The sequence below is a fragment of the Hyla sarda genome, chromosome 5 (genome assembly GCF_029499605.1).
Source record: "Hyla sarda isolate aHylSar1 chromosome 5, aHylSar1.hap1, whole genome shotgun sequence".
Classification (NCBI taxonomy): Eukaryota; Metazoa; Chordata; class Amphibia; order Anura; family Hylidae; genus Hyla; species Hyla sarda.
The window spans coordinates 6961244-6985495 of NC_079193.1; the positions used below are offsets into that span (position 1 = coordinate 6961244).

At 43.1% G+C, this 24252-nt stretch overlaps 1 protein-coding gene across 1 annotated transcript; it reads right to left on the reverse strand.

The window, feature by feature from the left end:
- Nucleotides 1-7910: 7910 nt before the first annotated feature.
- Nucleotides 7911-23959, reverse strand: LOC130272849 (HEPACAM family member 2-like). Its single transcript, XM_056518808.1, has 4 exons — nt 23751-23959; nt 13596-13988; nt 10785-10921; nt 7911-9044 (listed from the first exon to the last, which is right to left on the reverse strand). The coding sequence occupies exons 1-4, from the start codon at nt 23806-23808 to the stop codon at nt 9015-9017; spliced, it is 618 nt and encodes a 205-aa protein (XP_056374783.1). The 5' UTR covers nt 23809-23959; the 3' UTR covers nt 7911-9014.
- Nucleotides 23960-24252: the final 293 nt, after the last annotated feature.

The following is a 24252-nucleotide window of genomic DNA, read 5'->3' on the forward strand; positions in this document are numbered from 1 at the left end:
TTGTGCAACCAAATATTAAGTTAAGGGTGCCAATAATTTTGTCCGGCCCATTTTTGGAGTTTGGTGACATTATGTCCAATTTGCTTTTTTTCCTCCTTTTTTGGTTTAGTTCCAAATACACACAAAGGGAATAAACATGTGTATAGCAAATCCTGTGTTACTGCAATCCTTTCCTGTGAGAAATACTTCATTTTATAGAAATATTTCAGGGGCGCCGACATTTACAGCCATGACTGTAGTTCGCTCCGTGCACCGGATGAGTTGGGTGGGTGCCATGCTGGAGATTACGGAGGTCACAGCAACTGGAAACCCACAATCAGAAATGTCTAGGGGCGGAGTACCCCTTTAACACAAATAGCTAATCAGTCAATCACATAGCAGCAATTCAATGCATTTAGGCATGCAGACATGGTCAAGACAACCTGCTGAGGATCATACCGGAATGGGAAAGAAAGGGAATTTTATTGACTGTGAATGTGGCATGGTTGTTGGTGCCTGACGGGTTGGTCTGAGGATTTCTGGGATTTTCACCCACAACCATCTCCAGGGTTTACAGAGAACGGTCCGATAAAAAGAGAAAGTATCCAGTGAATGTCAGTCTTGTGGAGGAAAATGTCAGAGGAGAATGGGCAGATTGGTTTGAGATCGGCTGTAACCACTGGTTACAAGCGAGGTCTGCAGAATACCATCTCTGATCATACAAGACTTCCAAGCTAGGAGCAGATGGGCTACAGCAGCAGAAGACCACACCAGGGGGGGGGGGCACTCCTGTCAACTGAGAACAGGAAACTGAGGCTACAATGTACACAGGTCACTAGACAATGGAAGACGGGACCGTAGATCAGGAGACAGTACCACATGATAGGATTAGATACATCCGTTAGAAGGCAGTATCACATAAGATAATTTGATACAGCAGCTCAGCAGACAGTACCACACATGATAGGATTAGATACAGCAGCTCAGCAGACAGTATCACACAAGATAGGATTAGATACAGCAGCTCAGCAGACAGTATCACACATGATAGGATTAGATACAGCAGCTCAGCAGACAGTATCACACATGATAGTATTAGATACAGCAGCTCAGCAGACAGTATCACACGTGATAGGATTAGATACAGCAGCTCAGCAGACAGTATCACACATGATAGGATTAGATACAGTAGCTCAGCAAACAGTATCACACGTGATAGGATTAGATACAGCAGCTCAGCAAACAGTATCACACATGATAGGATTAGATACAGCAGCTCAGCAAACAGTATCACACATTATAGGATTAGATACAGCACCTCAACAGACAGTACCACACATGATTGGATTAGATACAGCAGCTCAGCAGACAGTTTCCACACAAAAGAGGATTAGATACAGTGGCCAGTATCACACATGATAGGATTAGATACAGCAACTAAGCAGCCAGTATCACACATGATAGGATTAGATACATCCATTCAGCAGACAGTATCACACATTATAGGATTAGATACAGCAACTCACAAGACAGTATCACATAAGAGGATTAGATTCAGCGGCCAGTATCACACATAGGATTATATAAAGCAGCTCAGCAGACAGTATCACACATGATAGGATTAGATACAGCAGTTTACAAGACAGTATCACAAAAGAGGATTAGATACAGTGGCTCAGCAGCCAGTATCACACATGATAGGATTAGATACATCTATTCAGCAGACAGTATCACGAATGATATGATTAGATACAGCAGCTCAGCAAGCAGTATCACACATGATAGGATTAGATACAGCAGCTCAGCAGACAGGATCACACATCCATTAGATACATCCATTCAGCAGGCAGTATCACACATGTAAAGATTAGGTACAGCAGCTCAGTAGAGAGTATCACACATGATAGGATTAGATACAGCAGCTCAGCAGCCAGTATCACACAAAAATTGGATTAGATACAGCAGCTCACCCTGTAATATAATCTGTACCACAAGTATATGTTTTTTGATCATGTGACCCTATCTATGACAGATGGCACCCAGTGGCCTCCATCATAGGTGTACATGAGCTGTATACACCCTTCAAATCTTTGCCATTTTCAAGGTCTCTGCTTGCTGTCAGTAAAATGAAACATCTAGGGGCAGACAAGCAATTCTCATGTCCAGGTCGCGGGGTTTGTTAGGCTGGGTACACACCACGTTTTGTTAAATACGGTTCCCGAATATCGCTGGAAGAAGGGGGGCGGGGCTTAATCACGGCGCCCGCACTCAGCCGTATTTGGGAACCGTATTTAATGTATGTCTATGAGCCGACCGGAGTGAACCGCAGCCTCCGGTTGGCTTAGTTTTCGGCTGTATGCGGTTTTCCGACCGTAGGCAAAAACGTGGTCAACCACTGTGGGCCTGGTGTCTTGGAGGCGGTGGCTGCCGCCCGGTGCTACGCATGTGGACCTGACGAAGGAGGGAGCCCCTTTGAAACGCGTTGTCCACCATAAAACTGATCCTTTTTATGACTATTAATAAAAAGTGATCATCTTATCCCACTCGGCCGGTGTAGCGCTGCAGCGCCACAATTTTCACCCACGGGAAGAATAGGAGACCCTTGCCGGGATTCCTACCTCCCATACACACTACAGGATTGCACCAACCGTCTCCGACGGGACCGACGGCCAGCTGCTCCCGGCGCACCTATAGAAGAGATACCTGTTCATGGCTCTTATTCAGCGTTGCGCCTGACATTAGCGCAACCAACCAAGGTGAGTAGGCTCCTATCTACCTACCTATCATCCGTTATCCACGGATAACCGGCACTATTAGCGCCGCATCTGCCCTTTCTCCCCTACAAGTGTTAGGTTAGGGACTCTGACTAGGTGGCCTTGACGGGGCGAGTGGGCTTTGTACTTTTTGATCAAAAAATATAACAACAACCTGTTTATTAAATTATGCTGAGAAGCAAATAGATCAAAATAGAAATGGTGGATGTGCGGCTGTGTTTCTCTATTTTTGTTGTACCCCATTACAGTGCCACGAATAATTTCCATCATACCAGTGCCGGCTTATTGGGGGCCGCATAGAACAGGTCATGTGTTGTGACCCCCGCTCTATAGTCTATTGTGAACATGTGATCTGCGGGAATATTTGCCCAGAATTTGTATGTATTTGTGGTGACATTTATTATCCCTTATTATTCACATTGTACAAATATCATCCATAGAAAACTGCCTGAAACTACACAGACGGGACAGACATTCTGTACACATAGACAGGCAGACACAATACTGCTCACAGCGTTTGTTACAATGTATCAGGGCAGGGTAAGGCTGTCAGTCTGGGGTCCAGAACAGAAGAGGGAGATGGTAGTTATGATAGTGTGGTGTCGTGGTACCATGTGAGGTGTAGGGGCAGATGGTGTTGCCTAGGGGTAAATGGGGGTAACCCCTTAGTGTTCGTGACGCCAGGGCGTGGTTTGCCTATGTAACCACCCGAAGGTAGCACCGCTAGTCCTAGTTTAGGCAGTGCAAATAATAGTCCAAGGCCAGGTCAGGGTTAACGGTAGCTTTACTGAGGTAGACAGATGGTAATAGTCTTTACAGCTCGGCCGGGATCCCAGAGAGGTGGCCAGCAACATGAGGGACCGCGCAGCTTGCTGGGACTTGCAGTGACTTGACAGACTTTAGCGCAGCCCCGCTGACTATAATAGACTTGACCTGACAGAAGACAGTGACAGCAGACAGAGATGACTTACTGACTTGTGGCTGAAATTGAGACGTCTGGACTGGACCTCAGGATCTAAGAGATTGTAGCACCTCCCCCTCTTATAAAGGGGGCGGAGCAAGAAGCCCATAGGCCAACTGCGGGTCATCTGGTCACCTGGTGCTCTCTGGGTATCAAAACATATGACAAACATGTGACAACCATTATCATGTGATCAACAATCATGTGACCATATCAAAAGGTTCTCTACACATAATATACAACCTATACACAATATGGGGGAACCCTGCAGGAGAGCCCTGAAGACGTACAGGGACTCAACCTGACAGGACTGTAGGAGCATGTCCCATACTGGGACATCACAATAGGGCCCCACGGCTCCTTCCACATAAGGTGGCACCGGTGTTTAGAGATGAGCGAACTTACAGTAAATTCGATTCGTCACGAACTTCTCGGCTCGGCAGTTGATGACTTATCCTGCGTAAATTAGTTCAGCTTTCAGGTGCTCCGGTGGGCTGGAAAAGGTGGATACAGTCCTAGCAGACTCTTTCCTGGGACTGTATCCACCTTTTCCAGCCACCGGAGCACCTGAAGGCTGAACTAATTTACGCAGGATAAGTCATCAACTGCCGAGCCGAGAAGTTCGTGACGAATCGAATTTACTGTAAGTTCGCTCACCTCTACCGGTGTTATATGGCACATGGCAGATGCCGGCCCTGGGCCCCATGAGCTACACCTCTGGTTATTTTACCGCTGCACTAACCTCACTGTAAATTCACAACAATGATACAATACAACAAACCCTCAGCTGTAGGAAAATGGCGGGATCAAGATGAGGTTTCCAACCTTTACAAATTTCCATTCACTAAAAGAAAGCAGAGATCTAGAAATGATGAAGAAATAATAGATATAACATGATACAAAGAAGCTTTATTTACTGTATAATAGAAATATCTCAATGAAAAGACGGCTCTTCTCAATCCCTACACCAGTGTTTCTCAGCCCGGGCGCCTCCAGCTGTTGCAAAACTACAACTCCCAGCATGCCCGGACAGCCGTTGGCTGTCCGGGCATGCTGGGAGTTGTAGTTTTGCAACAGCTTGAGGCACCCTGGTTGGGAAACACTGCCCTACACATTCTAAAGATTGGAGGTCATGCAAAATGGACAGCTCCTTAAAGTAGAACTCCGGCCAAATGAAATTACCTTTATGTAGCTGCATGTGATAAAGTTATATAACTTTGCACTGTAAAGTGTAATCTTTGCTGAGCACACACCCTGTTTCTCTGCAGGCAGGAAGTCCAGGAGATCTTATCACACTGATGACTAGCATCTACCATGGATGACACTTCACACTCCCTTCTCCCCTGCTCGGAGAGCTGACAGCTTTAGTGTGTCCCGTTTCAGTGTCCCTTATTGGCTGGAGGGCAACACCCCACCCTCCCTCCCCGCTCACTCTCACAACAGCCCCTCCCTACAGCTCACACCGGAAACAAGCCCAGTGTGTTACGCTTTTTGCTGACTCAGGCTGCATTCACACCACGTTTTTGCAATACAGTTCCCGTATCAGGTTTTTGATTAAAAAAAACGGATTCCTCAAAACCGGACTAAACTGTATCAAAACGTGTATACAAATCTTAACCCGTATACGGTTTGAAAAATGATGTCCAGCTGCATCCGTTTTTTAAGAAAAAAATTTATACTTTTTAACTTTTCATTCCATTATGAATAAAGTTTCACTTGTTTGATTGAAAAAAAAAACTGTGCAAAGTCAAAAGCCGTATGATGGAAACTGGATGGAACCGTACGCACATGCGGTCCTGTAGGGTTCCCATTGACTCCCATGTTAAAAAAAAAACAAAAAAAACATATACATTTCAATACGGTTTTTCACCTGGACAAAAACCATGGTAGGTTACGGTTTTGGGTACGGGAAAAAAAATGGACAAAACCGTACAGGATGCAAAACGGACACAACCAGATGCATCGTTCGGCGTACGGTTTTCAATGGAGAGTCAATGCATACGGTTTTCAATACGGTTCCGTACGGTTTTTAAATTGAAAACGTATACGGGAACTGTACTGCAAAAACGTGGTGTGAACCCTAAGGGCTATTGAGGTCTGATTTTAAAACAAATCAGCTGGGATGCCTTGTGGAGCCATGGTGAGCTTATATATAAAACTTGTTTAAAGGGTTACTCCGCTCCCCAGCGTCCGGAACATTGAGTTCCAAACGCTGTGTGCGGGCTTCCGTGTTCACGCCCGCCCCCTCGTGAATGAAAGTCTATGGGACGGCCCGCCCCCTCAATGAAAGTCTATGGGAAGGGGGCCCGACGGCCGTCACTCCTACTCCCATAGACTTGCATTGAGGGGGCGGGATGTGATGTCACATGACGGGGCGTGACGTCACGAGGGGCGGGCGTGAACACGGAAGGCCGCACACAGCATTCGGTACTCAATGTTCCGGACGCTGGGTAGCGGAGTAACCCTTTAAAAGGGTATTCCGCTGCTCAGCGTTTAGAACATACTGTTCCGAACGCTGAAGCCAGCTGCGGGAACTCTTGATGTCATAGCCCCGCCCCCTCATGACGTAGCGCCCGCCCCCTCAATGCAAGTCTATGGGAGGGGGCGTGACGGCTGTCAGCGGAGTACGCCTTTCAGTTTCTTTTTTTTTACTACTTTTGGCTGGATATCTCCTTTAAAGAAGTTCCCATAATTCCCCAGTGCTGGAGCTTTCAGACTTTCAGGAAATGTTTTACTTTATTTGGATTGAACATAATAAAGAATTTCGATATGATTCACATCTTCATCCACCGTCTGCTGCACATAGAGGAGCAGAACCATCTGCCTACCAGCCACATCCATACAGAATTTACAGCAGTGTTTCCCAACCAGGGCGCCTCCAGCTGTTGCAATTTGGGAAACACTCCTCTATATTGTTGTTCTACAACCTGTGGCCGTTCAGCTGTTGCAAAACTACAACTCCCAGCATATCTGAACAGCTGTTGGCTGTCCAGGCATGCTGGGAGTGGTAGTTTTGCAATAGCTGGAGGCACCCTGGTTGGGAAACACTGCTTTATATTCTTGTTCTTAAACCTGAGGCTCTTCAGCTGTTGCAAAACTACAACTCCCAGCATGCCCGGACAGTCGTTGGCTGTCTGAGCATGCTGGGAGATGTAGTTTCTCAATAGTCGGAGCCACCATAGTTGAGAAACACTGCTTTATATTGTTGTTCTCTTCGGCTGCTGCAAAACAACAACTCCCAGCATGCCCAGACATCAGTTGGCTATCTGGGCATGCTGGGAGTTGTAGTTTAGCAACAGCTGGAGACGCCCTGGTTAGTAAACACTCATTTACAGCTTCGATCATCAGGGGTGGCCCCAGCACCGATCATGTAATACAAGGGACTCTGAGCAACAGTGAAGCATAAAAACGTAACAGATACAAAGTAACAATGTTTGTCCATTCTCGCTATATAGGAATGTCAGACGCCATGACAGATGATCTTAAATGGGCGCTGTCAGATACAAAAACTTTTTATATGTTATACATCTTGACAAAGCATTCACTTTTCTCATATACTTCATAAGAAAATGTTATTTCTAGAGATGAGCGAACTTCCAGTAATTCGATTCGTCACAAACTTCTCGGCTCGGCGGTTGACTTTATCCTGCGTAAATGAGTTCAGCTTTCAGGTGCGCCGGTGGCTGGAGACTCTCTCCTAGGACTGTATCCACCTTTTCCAGCCACCGGAGCATCTGAAAGCTGAACTCATTTATGCAGGATAAAGTTATCAACCGCCGAGCCGAAAAGTTTGTGACGAATCGAATTACTGGAAGTTCGCTCATCTTTAGTTATTTCCTTTTTATATAAATCATGGCTTATAATAAAAAAGACCACTAGGGGTCCCCATGCGATCCAGAACTTAAAGGGGTATTCCAGGAAAAAACTTTTTTTTGGCTCCAGAAAGTTAAACAGATTTGTAAATTACTTCTATTAAAAAATCTTAATCCTTTCAATAATTATCAGCGGCTGAAGTTGAGTTGTTGTTTTCTGTCTGGCAACAGTGCTCTCTGGCAACAGTGCTCCCGAGACACGTGTCATCAGAGAGCACTTAGACAGAAAACAACAACTCAAATTCATCAGCTCATAAGTACTGAAAGAATTAAGATTTTTTAATAGAAGTAATTTACAAATCTGTTTATCTTTCTGGAGCCAGTTGATATATGTAAAAAAAAGTTTTTTCTTGGATAACCACTTTAATGCTGTCCGCCTGCAGCATCATCTATGTCCCAGATGGAGTACAAGCAGGGACAAAGTCCAGGAAGTGAGGGCGAGACTAGCACTCCTCTGTGCTTACTCCTGTCCTATCAGGCTGCAGCCGAGGGGAGGGGATTAAAGAGCAGCCTTTTGTGATTGGATGAAGAGACACAGCACAGCAGACTCAGGGAGGAGGAATCATGCAGAATGAGGACACGCCCCTTCCAGAGCACAGGATGACTAAGCAAGTCAGCAACAGATAGAAGGTATTTCTGAGAGAAATATAGGTGCTAGACACATAAAAATTATATTTACATGATCAGGATTAGGTACTGAGTAACATATATATATAAACTTTTTTTTGTGGGACATGACAGGTACTCTTTAAAGCAGAACTCCGGTGAATTCTTTTTTTCTTTCTTGAATTGCATGCAACCATCGTATAGACAGGGACTCTATACGAATGTGACTCTTGACAAGCATAGTAAAGGAAACCTTGGGTCCTGGCATCACGTGGATGTTACTGTGACATGTACCCCCTCAATGTTCGGTGGGATGTGCTGGGGAAACTCGTCTGATCCATGGGGGCCGCACCTTATGATCTGCTGCTGATACCTAATGGAGTCTGGGACTCAACAGGTCAGAGCACCAGCTACACATCAGGTTTTAATGTTATTACTGATTGGTGTATCTTCTGCAGTCACCACTAGGGGGAGATCACAGCATACAGATTTATACAGCTAGTATTCAAACGGTACTGTATACATCTGTCTGCAGTGAGCACCACCTACTGGTGGCTGAAGGTACCTGCTATGAGAACGTGACAGCAAGCAGTGAAAGCAGATCAGTATTGTCCCCTTCACTGGTCCTGCCCAACCAGACAATCCTTACAAAGTCCGACGTCCCACCATGTGGACCATAACGCTGTGTGGACGGAGAATGTTGGGCCACTTAGAAATCCCAACCATCGGATCCCAGATTGGAGAACAATGTATTTCTGCCATTATTTTGCAGGTGATCCAATTGGGTTTTTATAACATCATTATCTTATTTTTCCCAAATTTTTAAAGAATTTCAGTCTGGTACTTTCTGGTCTGTAAAAGAAAAAAAATTGAGTTTCTCAAAATATTAAATTATATTCCATAGAAAACAAATAATAAAAAAAATTGTAACACCTGGGGAAGAAGCCGGAGATAACCTGTAAACTCAAGGTCAGGCAGCGGCTGCAAAAGCAAATCAAACTGTAGAGAGTATAAAGGAAACGTGTAACCTAAATATAATTGTCCCTATATAAAATATTTGTTGGGCCTCGATCCGGCTACATTCTAGATCACAAGCCATGTCACAGCTAAAGTTGCCATGTAGCCCTAGCCTTAAAGGGGTACTCCAGAGGGAAAAAAATGTTCTTAAAGGGGTATTCCTGGCAAAAACCTTTTTATATGATGTCTGATCACGGGGGGCCCGCTGCTGAGACACACACACCCCCCACCCCCACCCCCCGCAATCTCCCTGCAGCACCCGCATTCTATGCGGGTGCTGAATCTCCAGTTTTGGAAACCTCTGGGTTTCAGGGACTGGGGACATGACGTCATGCCACGCCCCCTCCATTCATGTCTATGGGAGGGGGCGTGACGGCCGTCACGCCCCCTCCCATAGACATGAATGGAGGGGGCGTGACGTCAAGTCCCCAGTCTATGCGGGTGCTGCAGGGAGATTGCGGGTGGGGTCTCACTAGTGGGCCCCCCACGACAGTGGCGTAGCGTGAGAGGTGCAGGGGGGCCGGACGCAACATCTGGGGGGGGGGGCGCGCTTGCACTCGCAGCTCTCTGCCCCTGCCTGGCTCACTCACTCTCTCTGCAGTGCTGGCTGTGCGAATCCGATCCGAGACGCCAGGTCATCGCCCATTGTGGAGGGGGGGTGCCAGGCGTGCGGTGCGGTGGGTGCGAAGAGAGAGCGAGGGATAGGGGATAAAATGTTTTTGCCTGGAATACCCCTTTAAATAAACTGGTGGCAGAAAGTTAAACAGATTTGTAAATCACATCTATGCATAGATGTATATCTATCAGCTGCTGTATGCTCCACAGGAAGTTGTGTAGTTCTTTCCAGTCTGACCACAGTGCTCTCTGCTGACACATCTGTCCATTTTAAGAACTGTCCAAAAGCAGGATCAATTCCCCATAGCAAACCTCTCCCACTCTGGACAGTTACTGACATGGACAGAGGTGTCAGCAGAGAGCACTGTGGTCAGACTGGAAAGAACTACACAACTTCCTGATGAGAATACAGCAGCTGATAAGTATTGGAATGGTTAACATTTTTAAATAGAAGTAATTTACAAATCTGTGTAACATTTTGCCACCAGTTGATTTAAAAAAAAAATTCTCTCCAGGGTACCCCTTTAAATAGCAGGAGCATTTTCTGGTTCCATCCTATGAAAAGTTTACACATGGCTTCACAATTAATATATGGAATGGAAATGTGCTCTTATAATAAGGGGCTAGAAATTTTCAATAAATAAAAAAAAAAGCAAAGTGTGAAGAAAGGCAGCTCCATCATGGATATCAGAAAGGGTTCTTTATAGTAACTGTATTGTCAAATACTAATTCCAAACTAAAATATACAGTATGTAACTATCCTAAGTGTAGTGAATATTGGTAAGGATGGCGATTGTATCCACACAATGGAAAGGGTTCTTTAGGGTTCCTTACAGTAAAAGCATTAAAGCAGACCTATCACGTGTTGCTGACAAGTAAATGGGCTTTTGAAGGATAATTTACATATCGGGATACCCTCCAAACTGGAGGAGCAATGTTACAAATACATAGGATACTGACCTGTCTCCACCACGTACAGTGCAGACCCAGTATAAGCAAAGCAAAAATGGCAGCACACATTCCTCTGACAGCGAGGGATCGAGTTAAATGCTGCTTGTCATCGCGATCCTCTTCATCATCGAAATATGGTGTGGAGTCTAAGAAAGACACAACATAAAAAAAAACGTAAAAGTGTAATAAATGTATTTTATATGTGATTGTATAGAATATAGGATTTATATGTTATGTGATATTGATATGTGATTGTATAGAATAAATAACACAACGCACCCAGATAGAAATGTCGGAATGCTGCAAAACGCGGCCTGCAATTATGGCTCAGGCAGATTTGTATGTAAATGATTACAAGTGAGGTCTGATGCCACAAGAGGGTGTAAAAGTGCTTCCCCCACTTCCCTGTCTCTCAGAGGCTACTTTTGGGCAGTGTACCTCTTGGTGAGAGATCGTTGACTGCTTGACATGTCTCTATGACCCACGCAAAGACATGTTTCCATGAATTACCATTATCTAGGCCATTCTCACCAAGCTGCTGGTCAGCGCTGTTCTCGGGAATCTCCCTGAGGACTACCTGCCTACTGGAAAGGGGGATTACCTGGGCACTTCCTGCCTCCTCTTAGGGAGATAACCTGGGGACTACCTCCCTACTGGAAAAGGAAATTACATGGGGACCACCTCCCTACTGGAAAGAGGAATTACATGGGGACCACCTACCTACTGGAAAAGGAATTACATGGGGACCACCTACCTACTGGAAAGAGGAATTACATGGGGACTACCTCCCTACTGGAAAAGGAAAATACATGGGGACCACCTCCCTACTGGAAAGAGGAATTACATGGGGACCACCTCCCTACAGGAAAGAGGAATTACATGGGGACTACCTCCCTACTGGAAAGGGGAATTACATGGGGACTACTTCCCTACTGGAAAAGGAAATTACATGGGGACCACCTCCCTACTGGAAAGGGGAATTACATGGGGACTACCTCCCTACTGGAAAGGGGAATTACATGGGGACTACCCTCCCTACTGGAAAGGGGAATTACATGGGGACTACCTCCCTACTGGAAAGAGGAATTACATGGGGACCACCTCCCTACTGGAAAAGGAAATTACATGGGGACTACCTCCCTACTGGAAAGAGGAATTACATGGGGACTACCTCCCTACTGGAAAGGGGAATTACATGGGGACTACCTCCTTACTGGAAAGGGGAATTATATGGGGACTACCTCCCTACTGGAAAGGGGAATTACATGGGGACTACCTCCTTACTGGAAAGACGAATTACATGGGGACCACCTCCCTACTGGAAAGAGGAATTACATGGGGACTACCTCCCTACTGGAAAGGGGAATTACATGGGGACTACCTCCTTACTGGAAAGGGGAATTATATGGGGACTACCTCCCTACTGGAAAGGGGAATTACATGGGGACTACCTCCCTACTGGAAAGAGGAATTACATGGGGACTACCTCCCTACTGGAAAGGGGAATTACATGGGGACTACTTCCCTACTGGAAAAGGAAATTACATGGGGACCACCTCCCTACTGGAAAGGGGAATTACATGGGGACTACCTCCCTACTGGAAAGGGGAATTACATGGGGACTACCCTCCCTACTGGAAAGGGGAATTACATGGGGACTACCTCCCTACTGGAAAGAGGAATTACATGGGGACTACCTCCCTACTGGAAAGGGGAATTACATGGGGACAACCTCCCTACTGGAAAGGGGAATTACATGGGGACTACCTCCCTACTGCAAAGTGGAATTACATGGGGACCACCTTCCTAGTGGAAAGGGGAATTACATGGGGACTACCCTCCCTACTGAAAAGGGGAATAACATGGGGACTACCTCCCAACTGGAAAAGGAAAATAACATGGGGACTACCTCCCTACTAGAAAGGAGAATTATATAGGGACTACCTCCCTACTGGAAAGGAAAATAACATGGGGACTACCTCCCTACTGGAAAGGGAAATTACATGGGGACTGCCTCTCTACTGGAAAGGGAAATTACATGGGGACTACCTCCCTACTAGAAAGGGGAATTAAATGGGGAATAACCTGGGAATGACTTGCATACTAGGGTGGAGGAATACCTGGGACTACCTGCCTATTGGGAGGGGGGATGGTTGCCTAAGAAATACCTGCCTAGCTAAGATGAGGACTTCTTGTCTACTGGGGGAACTGTTTGCTTACTAAGGGTGACACTACCTTTCTACTGGGGGAGGGGAGAGAGAAACTACCTAAATACTGGTGAGACATACCTGTCTAATGGGGGAACATACCTACCTAATGGGTTTTGCACATTGTATCTACTGCTCGGTGACACTGGACAATCCTTGTATATCACAAGGGTCATGTTAACATTTAGGACATTGGTCTCAAACTGTGGCCTTACAGATGTTGCAAAACTAACTCCCAGCATGCCTGAACACTAAAGGTCTGTCTGCCTCCTCCAGAGGATGCACACTGTTCCCAAAAGTTAAATAAAGGCTTCCCTCTCATCTTATCCCTCAGTGCAGTGGTCTTCAAACTGCAGTCCTCCAGATGTTGCAAAATGTTACCCCCCAGCATGCCCGGACAGCCAACGGCTGTCCGAGCATGCTGGGAGTTGAAGTTTTGCCACATCTGGAGGACCATATTTATCAAACCCGTGCAGAGGGAAAGCTGACCAGTTGCCCATAGCAACCAATTGCTTTTTTTTCTCTTTCAGAGGCCTTTTAAAAAATGAAAGAATCAGTCTGATTGGTTGCTATGGGCAACTGCTCCACTCTTTCTCTACACAGGTTTTCATACCGGGGTCACTGGATTTCACCGTAGCATGGTGTATGGCCACCATCATGGATCGGCTTTGGTTCAGCTCCTGAAAGGTCACAGTGTATCGCCCCGAGTCATTCCGCTGGACGTCCCTGAGCAAGAGGGAGGCGTTTCCTGGGTAGAATACCGCACGCTTCTGATAGCGCCCCACCACAATGTTGTACTCATTTGTAATTTCCAGGGTCGGGGGCTCTTCGCGGACACACATGGTCATCTCCGAAAACAGGATGATGGAATTCTCATGGCTCCAAATGACTTGCAGAGTGGCCGGAGGATCGGCAATGTTGTAGGTGACCGGCAGTAGGACAGAGTCGCCGACTATCCCCCGTACAGGCTCCGTAGGGACCGTAATATTTAGGGATCCAGATAAACCTATAAGAATATGACAAAAATAAGGGTGACTTGTTATAAAACTCATCTATACACAAACTATAAGGGAATTCTGGATTACTAGATGGGGGGGGGGGCTTCTGGTTGAGACCCTCATCTATTAGCAAGAACTGCCCCACACTGCACGTTCACTGCATAATCAACTTTCTCCCAGCGATTTTAGTACTGCTCTCCATACAGACACATGGTTAACATGCAGAGGCAGCTATAAGTGTAGCCACCCAAGATGTACAGTCTGCCAATATATGCCCAATACAAATAAAATTCATTCATGCACCACAGGACAAGAATTCCAAGCAAAAAGTTTCATTAATTGTCAGACGCACCATGTTGTCTACACCATCATTTGTATACCGTGCAACCTTCAGTACATAGGATGCACGAGCAGAAAACTTAAAGTTAGGATCAAAGAACATTTATACATACCCGACAGCAATAAAATCGGTAATAGGTCTGTGTCAGGTTTTACCAAACATATTATTGATCATCATGCAGGTATTGTTCCGAATATTTCAGTGACAGGTATAGAAAGAGTGCGCCCGCCCAGGAGAGGCGGAGATTGGAGCCGAGCTGTGTTCAGACGGGAGGCCTTTTGGATATTGTGTTTAGATACGCGCTTCCCGTCTGGACTTAATTATAGGCATGACTTAAGTTATACATATTAACTATTTTTTATTGAATGAGATATAGTCAATGCATAATTCACTGTTTACTTATGTGTGTACTCCATTTCGGGTTTACCCATTCTCTAAGCTCCACATTTTCTATACATCTTCACATGACGTCACCGGCTATCACAGTATTTAAGATGCATTTTTTGTCTACTACATCTACCATGATTAAGACTTGTTAACAGGTCGAAACGCGTTGGTTGCGTTTCGTTTGTTCTTATCTACTTTATGTTCCAGTTTGGTTTTTAATATGTTCCAATAAAGCCAGTATTTTATCCAGTCTGGGAGCCGGATGCTATTTCCTCTTCTGCCTAATTGCCGCACCTGGGAACACGGCCCTTGCCTCATTCCGAGTCTTCCATCTGGAGAGGTGTGTTACCATATATGTGATCTAGGTCTGAGAACTACAACGGTGAGCTGAACTTTTCCTATTTTTTGCCATTGATATCTACACTCAAATAACCCCTTTCCTGGACACTAACCACACCTTAACTGCTGAGCTTCCGAATCAAAACTGGTCTCGGGGATTACGTACCGCCGCGAGTGACTGTTACCTTCCTTGCCATCGTGCCTGTAGACGAGACAGTCACTTGTGTAACCCTTGTACCTGTAGGTCTTTTCGAGAACCACTGTGCCTGAAGACGTGCCAGGTCTTTACCTGGCACATGCCAGGTCTTGTGACAGGACTTGCATAACCATCATTTTTATTTTTATTTTTTTGCAACTACCTATATGTCATGAAACTATTTCTCTGAAAGCGTGTCAGTAACAATAACTATGCAGTTCCTTCCACTGCAGGCGTGGCAGGTATGAAGGGAGTACAAGCATCTGTGTGCCATGATGCTGTTGCTCTAAAGGTGAGTCAGTAACAACAACAACTGCGCAGTTCATCCCCCTGCAGACGTAGCAGGTACGAAGGGTATAGAACCACCTACATGTCGTGATGCTGTTGCTCTGAAGACGTGTCAGTAACAACAACTACGCTGTGTATCCCCCTGTATACATGGCAGATATAGAGGGTATGCAGCCACCTATGAATCGTGATACTATCGCTCTGAAAACATGTCAGTAACATCAACTATGCAGTGCAACCCCCTGTAGACATGGCAGGTATCATGGGAAAACAACTGCAATACTATGAATGTATAAAACTGTATAAATGCCATGCAAAATAAGAATGCCCTGAACGCCTGGACTCAAACGGCCGGGCACATGCACAGCACAAAACGCCAAGAGTGCACATGCAGCATGAATGCTATGAATGTATGAACAACGAAAGCGTATGAACAGTGTGAATACCATGATCATATAAACAGTATGACATCCATGAACGTGAATGCCACGAGTGTCTGACCAGTATAAATGCTAAGAGTGTATGTACAGTATAGATGCCAGAGCGTGTGAATAATATAGATGCCATGATCGTAAGACAGTATAAGTGCCGTGAGCATATGGTCAGTATAATTTCCATGAGCATAAGGACAGTATGAATGCCACGAGCATATGGACAGTGAAAATCCCTAAATGTATGAACAGTATGGATACTATGGGCATATGAAACTGCATAGTATCATGAGCGTATGAATCGTGTAAATATCATAACTGCATGAACAATATAAATGCCATGAGCATAAACAGTATCAATGCCGCAAGCATATGATTCAAATGCCATGAGCGTGTGTACAGCATAAATACTGTGGGCTAATGAACAGTACAAATGCCCTGAGCGTATAAGAAGAATAAATGCCATGAGCGTATAAAAAGTATAAACCACCACAAGCGTGCAAACAGTATAGAGGCCACGAGCGAATGAATAGTATGAATAATATGAGGGTATGGACAGTATAAATGTTATGAACATATGAATAGTATAAATACCATGAGCGTATGAATAGTACAAATGCCATAAACATGTGAACAGTATAAATACTATGGACAGCATAAATGCCTTAAAAGAAAGAACCGTATACCTGCCCTGAGCGTAAATACATAAAGGTAATCTTTTAAATACATAAAGGGAATCAACACGGTAAAGGAGGAGAGCATGTTTGAAAGAAGAAAAACTACCACAAGAAGACATCGTTTTAAATTAGAGGGTCAAAGGTTTCTGCAGTAATATCAGGAAGTATTACTTTACTGAGAGAGTAGTGGATGCATGGAATAGCCTTCCTGCAGAAGTGGTCGCTGCAAATACTGGAAGCCTGTGCTAGCATTTCTCCTGCTGTGTATTTAGTAGTATATAGCAGTGTATACAGATACTGGAAGCCTGTGCTAGCATTTCTCCTGCGGTGTATATAGTAGTATATAGCAGTGTATACGGATATTGGAAGCCTGTGCTAGCATTTCTCCTGCGGTGTATATAGTAGTATATAGCAGTGTATATGGATACTGGAAGCCTGTGCTAGCATTTCTCCTGCAATGTATATAGTAGTATATAGCAGTGTATACAGATACTGGAAGCCTGTGCTAGCATTTCTCCAGAGGTGTATATAGTAGCATATAGCAGTGTATACGGATACTGGAAGCCTGTGCTAGCATTTCTCCTGAGGTGTATATAGTAGCATATAGCAGTGTATACAGATACTGGAAGCCTGTGCTAGCATTTCTCCTGCGGTGTATATAGTAGTATATAGCAGTGTATACGGATACTAGAAGCCTGTGCTAGCATTTCTCCTGCGGTGTATATAGTAGTATATATGGATACTGGAAGCCTGTGCTAGCATTTCTCCTGCGATGTATATAGTAGTATATAGCAGTGTATACGGATACTGGAAGCCTGTGCTAGCATTTCTCCTGCGGTGTATATAGTAGTATATAGCAGTGTATACAGATACTGGAAGCCTGTGCTAGCATTTCTCCTGAGGTGTATATAGTAGTATATAGCAGTGTATACGGATACTGGAAGCCTGTGCTAGCATTTCTCCTGCGGTGTATATATAGTAGTATATAGCAGTGTATACGGATACTGGAAGCCTTTGCTAGCATTTCTCCTGCGGTGTATATAGCAGTATATAGCAGTGTATACAGATACTGGAAGCCTGTGCTAGCATTTCTCCTGCGGTGTATATAGTAGTATATAGCAGTGTATACGCATACTGGAAGCCTGTGCTAGCATTTCTCCTGCGGTGTATATAGTAGTATATAGCAGTGTATACGCATACTGGAAGCCTGTGCTAGCATTTCTCCTGCGGTGTATATAGTAGTATATAGCAGTGTATACGGATACTGGAAGCCTGTGCTAGCATTTCTCCTGCGGTGTATATAGTAGTATATAGCAGTGTATTCGGATACTGGAAGCCTGTGCTATCATTTCTCCTGCAGTGTATATAGTAGTATATAGCAGTGCATACGAATACTGGAAGCCTGTGCTAGCATTTCTCCTGAGGTGTATATAGTAGTATATAGCAGTGTATACGGATACTGGAAGCCTGTGCTAGCATTTCTCCTGCGGTGTATATAGTAGTATATAGCAGTGTATACGGATACTGGAAGCCTGTGCTAGCATTTCTCCTGCGGTGTATATAGTAGTATATAGCAGTGTATTCGGATACTGGAAGCCTGTGCTATCATTTCTCCTGCAGTGTATATAGTAGTATATAGCAGTGCATACGCATACTGGAAGCCTGTGCTAGCATTTCTCCTGCGGTGTATATAGTAGTATATAGCAGTGTATACGGATACTGGAAGCCTGTGCTAGCATTTCTCCTGCGGTGTATATAGTAGTATATAGCAGTGTATTCGGATACTGGAAGCCTGTGCTATCATTTCTCCTGCAGTATATATAGTAGTATATAGCAGTGCATACGAATACTGGAAGCCTGTGCTAGCATTTCTCCTGCGGTGTATATAGTAGTATATAGCAGTGTATACGGATACTGGAAGCCAGTGCTAGCATTTCTCCTGCAGTGTATATAGTAGTATATAGCAGTGTATACGGATACTGGAAGCCTGTGCTAGCATTTCTCCTGCGGTGTATATAGTAGTATATAGCAGTGTATACGGATACTGGAAGCCAGTGCTAGCATTTCTCCTCCGGTGTATATAGTAGTATATAGCAGTGTATACGGATACTGGAAGCCTGTGCTAGCATTTCTCCTGCGGTGTATATAGTAGTATATAGCAGCGTATACGGATACTGGAAGCCTGTGCTAGCATTTCTCCTGCGGTGTATATAGTAGTATATAGCAGTATATAGAGAAGAGGGTTGCATTGACAATCCAACACAATGGGCAGCACATTGAACACATTTTATAAGTGGTCAGAAACTTGTAAATAACTCATGAAAGAATAAAGTTACGTTAAAACCAAGCACATCATTGTTTTTCTTGTGAAATTCCCAATAAGTTTGATGTGTCACATGACCCTCTTCCTATTGAGAAAACAAAAGTTGGATTCAAAATGGCCGACTTCAAAATGTCCGCCATGGTCACCACCCATCTTGAAAAGTGTCCCCCCTCACATATACTAATGTGCCACAAACAGGAAGTGAATATATATCACCAACCATTCCCATTTTATTAAGGTGTATCCATATAAATGGCCCACCCTGTATAACTGCACGCCCTGCATATAACACTATGATCGTATGTACTGCATATAACACTATAACTGTACGCCCTGCATATAACACTGAGTGTATGTACTGTATACAACATTATAACTGTATGCACTGCATGTAACACTGAGCTTGTGTACTAAATAACCACCTACACATTATAAGCGCTATAACAGTAAACACCTTAACAATGCTATGAACGTATGAACATTAACAATGCTATGAACGTATGAACATTAACAATGCTATGAACGTATAAACATTAACAATGCTATGAACGTATAAACATTAACAATGCTATGAACGTATAAACATTAACAATGCTATGAACGTATAAACATTAACAATGCTATGAACGTATAAACATTAACAATGCTATGAACGTATAAACATTAACAATGCTATGAACGTATAAACATTAACAATGCTATGAACGTATGAACATTAACAATGCTATGAACGTATGAACATTAACAATGCTATGAACGTATAAACATTAACAATTCTATGAACGTATAAACATTAACAATGCTATGAACGTATGAACATTAACAATGCTATGAACGTATGAACATTAACAATGCTATGAACGTATGAACATTAACAATGCTATGAACGTATGAACATTAACAATGCTATGAACGTATGAACATTAACAATGCTATGAACGTATGAACATTAACAATGCTATGAACGTATGAACATTAACAATGCTATGAACGTATGAACATTAACAATGCTATGAACGTATAAACATTAACAATGCTATGAACGTATGAACATTAACAATGCTATGAACGTATAAACATTAACAATGCTATGAACGTATGAACATTAACAATGCTATGAACGTATAAACATTAACAATGCTATGAACGTATGAACATTAACAATGCTATGAACGTATGAACATTAACAATGCTATGAACGTATAAACATTAACAATGCTATGAACGTATGAACATTAACAATGCTATGAACGTATAAACATTAACAATGCTATGAACGTATAAACATTAACAATGCTATGAACGTATAAACATTAACAATGCTATGAACGTATAAACATTAACAATGCTATGAACGTATGAACATTAACAATGCTATGAACGTATAAACATTAACAATTCTATGAACGTATAAACATTAACAATGCTATGAACGTATGAACATTAACAATGCTATGAACGTATGAACATTAACAATGCTATGAACGTATGAACATTAACAATGCTATGAACGTATGAACATTAACAATGCTATGAACGTATGAACATTAACAATGCTATGAACGTATGAACATTAACAATGCTATGAACGTATAAACATTAACAATGCTATGAACGTATGAACATTAACAATGCTATGAACGTATAAACATTAACAATGCTATGAACGTATGAACATTAACAATGCTATGAACGTATAAACATTAACAATGCTATGAACGTATGAACATTAACAATGCTATGAACGTATGAACATTAACAATGCTATGAACGTATAAACATTAACAATGCTATGAACGTATGAACATTAACAATGCTATGAACGTATAAACATTAACAATGCTATGAACGTATAAACATTAACAATGCTATGAACGTATAAACATTAACAATGCTATGAACGTATAAACATTAACAATGCTATGAACGTATGAACATTAACAATGCTATGAACGTATAAACATTAACAATTCTATGAACGTATAAACATTAACAATGCTATGAACGTATGAACATTAACAATGCTATGAACGTATGAACATTAACAATGCTATGAACGTATGAACATTAACAATGCTATGAACGTATGAACATTAACAATGCTATAAACGTATGAACATTAACAATGCTATGAACGTATAAACATTAACAATGCTATGAACGTATGAACATTAACAATGCTATGAACGTATGAACATTAACAATGCTATGAACGTATGAACATTAACAATGCTATGAACGTATAAACATTAACAATGCTATGAACGTATGAACATTAACAATGCTATGAACGTATAAACATTAACAATGCTATGAACGTATGAACATTAACAATGCTATGAACGTATAAACATTAACAATGCTATGAACATAAACATCATGATGCCATGAAGATGTATACACATTCTTAATACTATGACTGTATACACCTTATATATGCTATGAACTAATAAACGTGTAAATGCTATACAACATAAAATAAATGTGTATATACATAATATAACCGTATGTACTGCAACTGAATAAATACGATAACCGCATATAATACTGTGGTGTCCCGGTACAGGACATGTCCTGTCCCTTTTATCTGGAGTCCCCGCAGCCAGAGTCCTTCCATGATAATGGGCTCTCCTGGAGGGATAACCCCTAGTCGCCTCTTAATATGTAATATTTAATGTATATATTTAATTCATACAGGAATACCTCTGTATAGGACCTTAGAGGTCACGTGCCTTTAATTTATGTTATGTTATGGTTCAAGGACCTTTGGGTCATGTGATGTACCCAGAGTTCCAGAGGTCAGAACTGACAGGTTCTGCTGACCAATGAGCTTTGTCCCTCCCCCTTAGTATATAAGGGGCTGCTGCCATTAGATTCGCTCTCTTGACTCCTATCTCTTGTTCCTGGCACTTAAAGAAAGCACATCTCAGCACAATCATGAATTCAAGCTAGGCCTGAAGCCTTATCTTCCGCAGCCACTAAACCGTGAGTTATCCAGCTCAAAACTACTATAATCCTGTGTGACTACTGTAACTCAATTATCATAAAATCAGTAGCACAGTGGCTGGCAAAACAAAGCTCCTTGATCTCAGAAGTCCCAGCAAACCTGTGAGGAGTCTGAATTACGGTCCTCTACATAAAGACTGTTTTGTTAACTGCAGTTGCATAAAATATGAAGTAAAGTTTATTCCGGTTTCATCAAATATCTGCTGTGGACATTCAGTTATTTCTCCCTACTGTTTCTGGGACGGTTGGTGGTAGGACCATTTATCTAAGGAAACCTCACCCTGGCGTCACGACAGTTAAGGGTTAAATACCAACATACCCTATACTATTACCTGCACCACCTAGACACCACAATACTGTAACCGTATGCACTGCATATGACACTATGGACGCATGTACTGTAGGCAACACTATAAAAGTACGCACTGCATATAGTACTATAAAAACTACAGTCATGGCCGTAAATGTTGGCATCCCAGAGATTTTTCTATACAATGAAGTATTCCTCACAGGAAAGGATTGCAGTAACACATGTTTTGCTCTACACATGTTTATTCCCTTTGTGTGTATTGGAACTAAACCAAAAAAAGGAGGAAAAAAAGCAAATTGGACCTAATGTCACCAAACTCCAAAAATGGACTGGACAAAATTATTGGCACCCTTAACTTAAAGGGGTACTCCCGTGGAAAACTTTTTTTTTTTTTTTTAAATCAACAGGTGCTAGAAAGTTAAACAGATTTGTAAATCACTTCTATTAAAAAAATCTTATTCCTTCCAGTACTTATTAGGGGCTGTATACTAAAGAGAAATCCAAAAAGGAAATGCATTTCCTCTGTTGTCATGACCACAGTGCTCTCAGATGACCTCTGCTGTCCATTTTAGGAACTGTCCAGAGCAGTATATGTTTGCTATGGGGATTTTCTCCTACTCTGGACAGTTCCTAAAATGGACAGCAGAGGTCAGCAGAGAGCACTGTGGTCATGACATCAGAGGAAATTAATTTCCTTTTTGGATTTCTCTTTAGTATACAGCCCCTAAAAAGTACTGGAAGGATTAAGATTTTTTTAATAGAAGTGATTTACGAATCTGTTTAACTGCATGGTAGAGCAGTGTTTTCAAACTACTGCAAAACTACTACTCTCAGCATGCCCAGACCACCCGGGCAGCTCCACAGGTATAATAGAAATAAGAAGGCTCTGCTCAATCCCTACACCAGTGTTTTCCAACCCGGGCGCCCCCAGCTGTTGCAAAACTACTACTCTCAGCATGCTCAGACCGCTCGGACAGCTCCACAGGTATAATAGAAATATCTCAATGATAAGAAGGCTCTGCTCAATCCCTACACCAGTGTTTCCCAACCCAGGTGCCTCCAGCTGTTGCAAAACTACAACTCCCAGCATGCCCGGACAGCCGTTGGCTGTCCGGGCATGCTGGGAGTTGTCGTTTTGCAACAGCTGGAGGCTCCCTGGTTGGGAAACACTGCTGTAAAGTCTGTATGGATCTGTCTGGTAGAGAGATGACCTCAGGTTTTGCTCCTCTATGTGCAGCAGTAATATCCCGGCATTGTGCGGCACTAGTTTTGTTCCCATTGTTGTACCCGGTGGATGAAGATGTAAATCATATAGGCTGTCCGGGCATGCTGGGAGTTGTAGTTTTGCAACAGTTGGAGACACCCTGGTCAGAGAAAACCCTTATAGCCTCACATACATATGTGCATAGATATGAATTGCTCCCCGATATCCATGTTCCTGGGTTACCGTGCAGCATCCTACAGGTCACTTACCAATGAGTAGAACGTGGACGCACAGACGCAGCGGCAATGGCAGCCGTGCAGGCTTCATCTCTGAGGCTCGCTGACTGCGGGGACAGGAAACGAGACGCTTGTAGACTTTATGCTTTCACTTCTTGTAGCCTCGAACAACTTTCCACAGACGTTACAGTCAAGCATTGAGTTTGAGGCGTGACGGCGGCGGTTGCCAAATACTAAAATCAACAGACAAAAAAAATAAAAAAAATAAAATCTCAAAACATAAGTTTAAGGGGGGAATTTATTTACTGGTGCACACTAGCAAAATTGCGTGTTTTTATTTTGCGCATTGTTGTGCACTTCCAGGAGGAGGCGTTGTTGGCAGATGCCCTGAGATCACGACTTGTATGAAAATGATTTTTTGCGCAAATTTTTTTATACAAATGTATACAAAAAGAGGCATAAATATTGGTTCATCAAAACAGTTTAAAATAAAAAAGGAAAAGAAAAACTCCCCTCATTGTCCATCACAGACTTT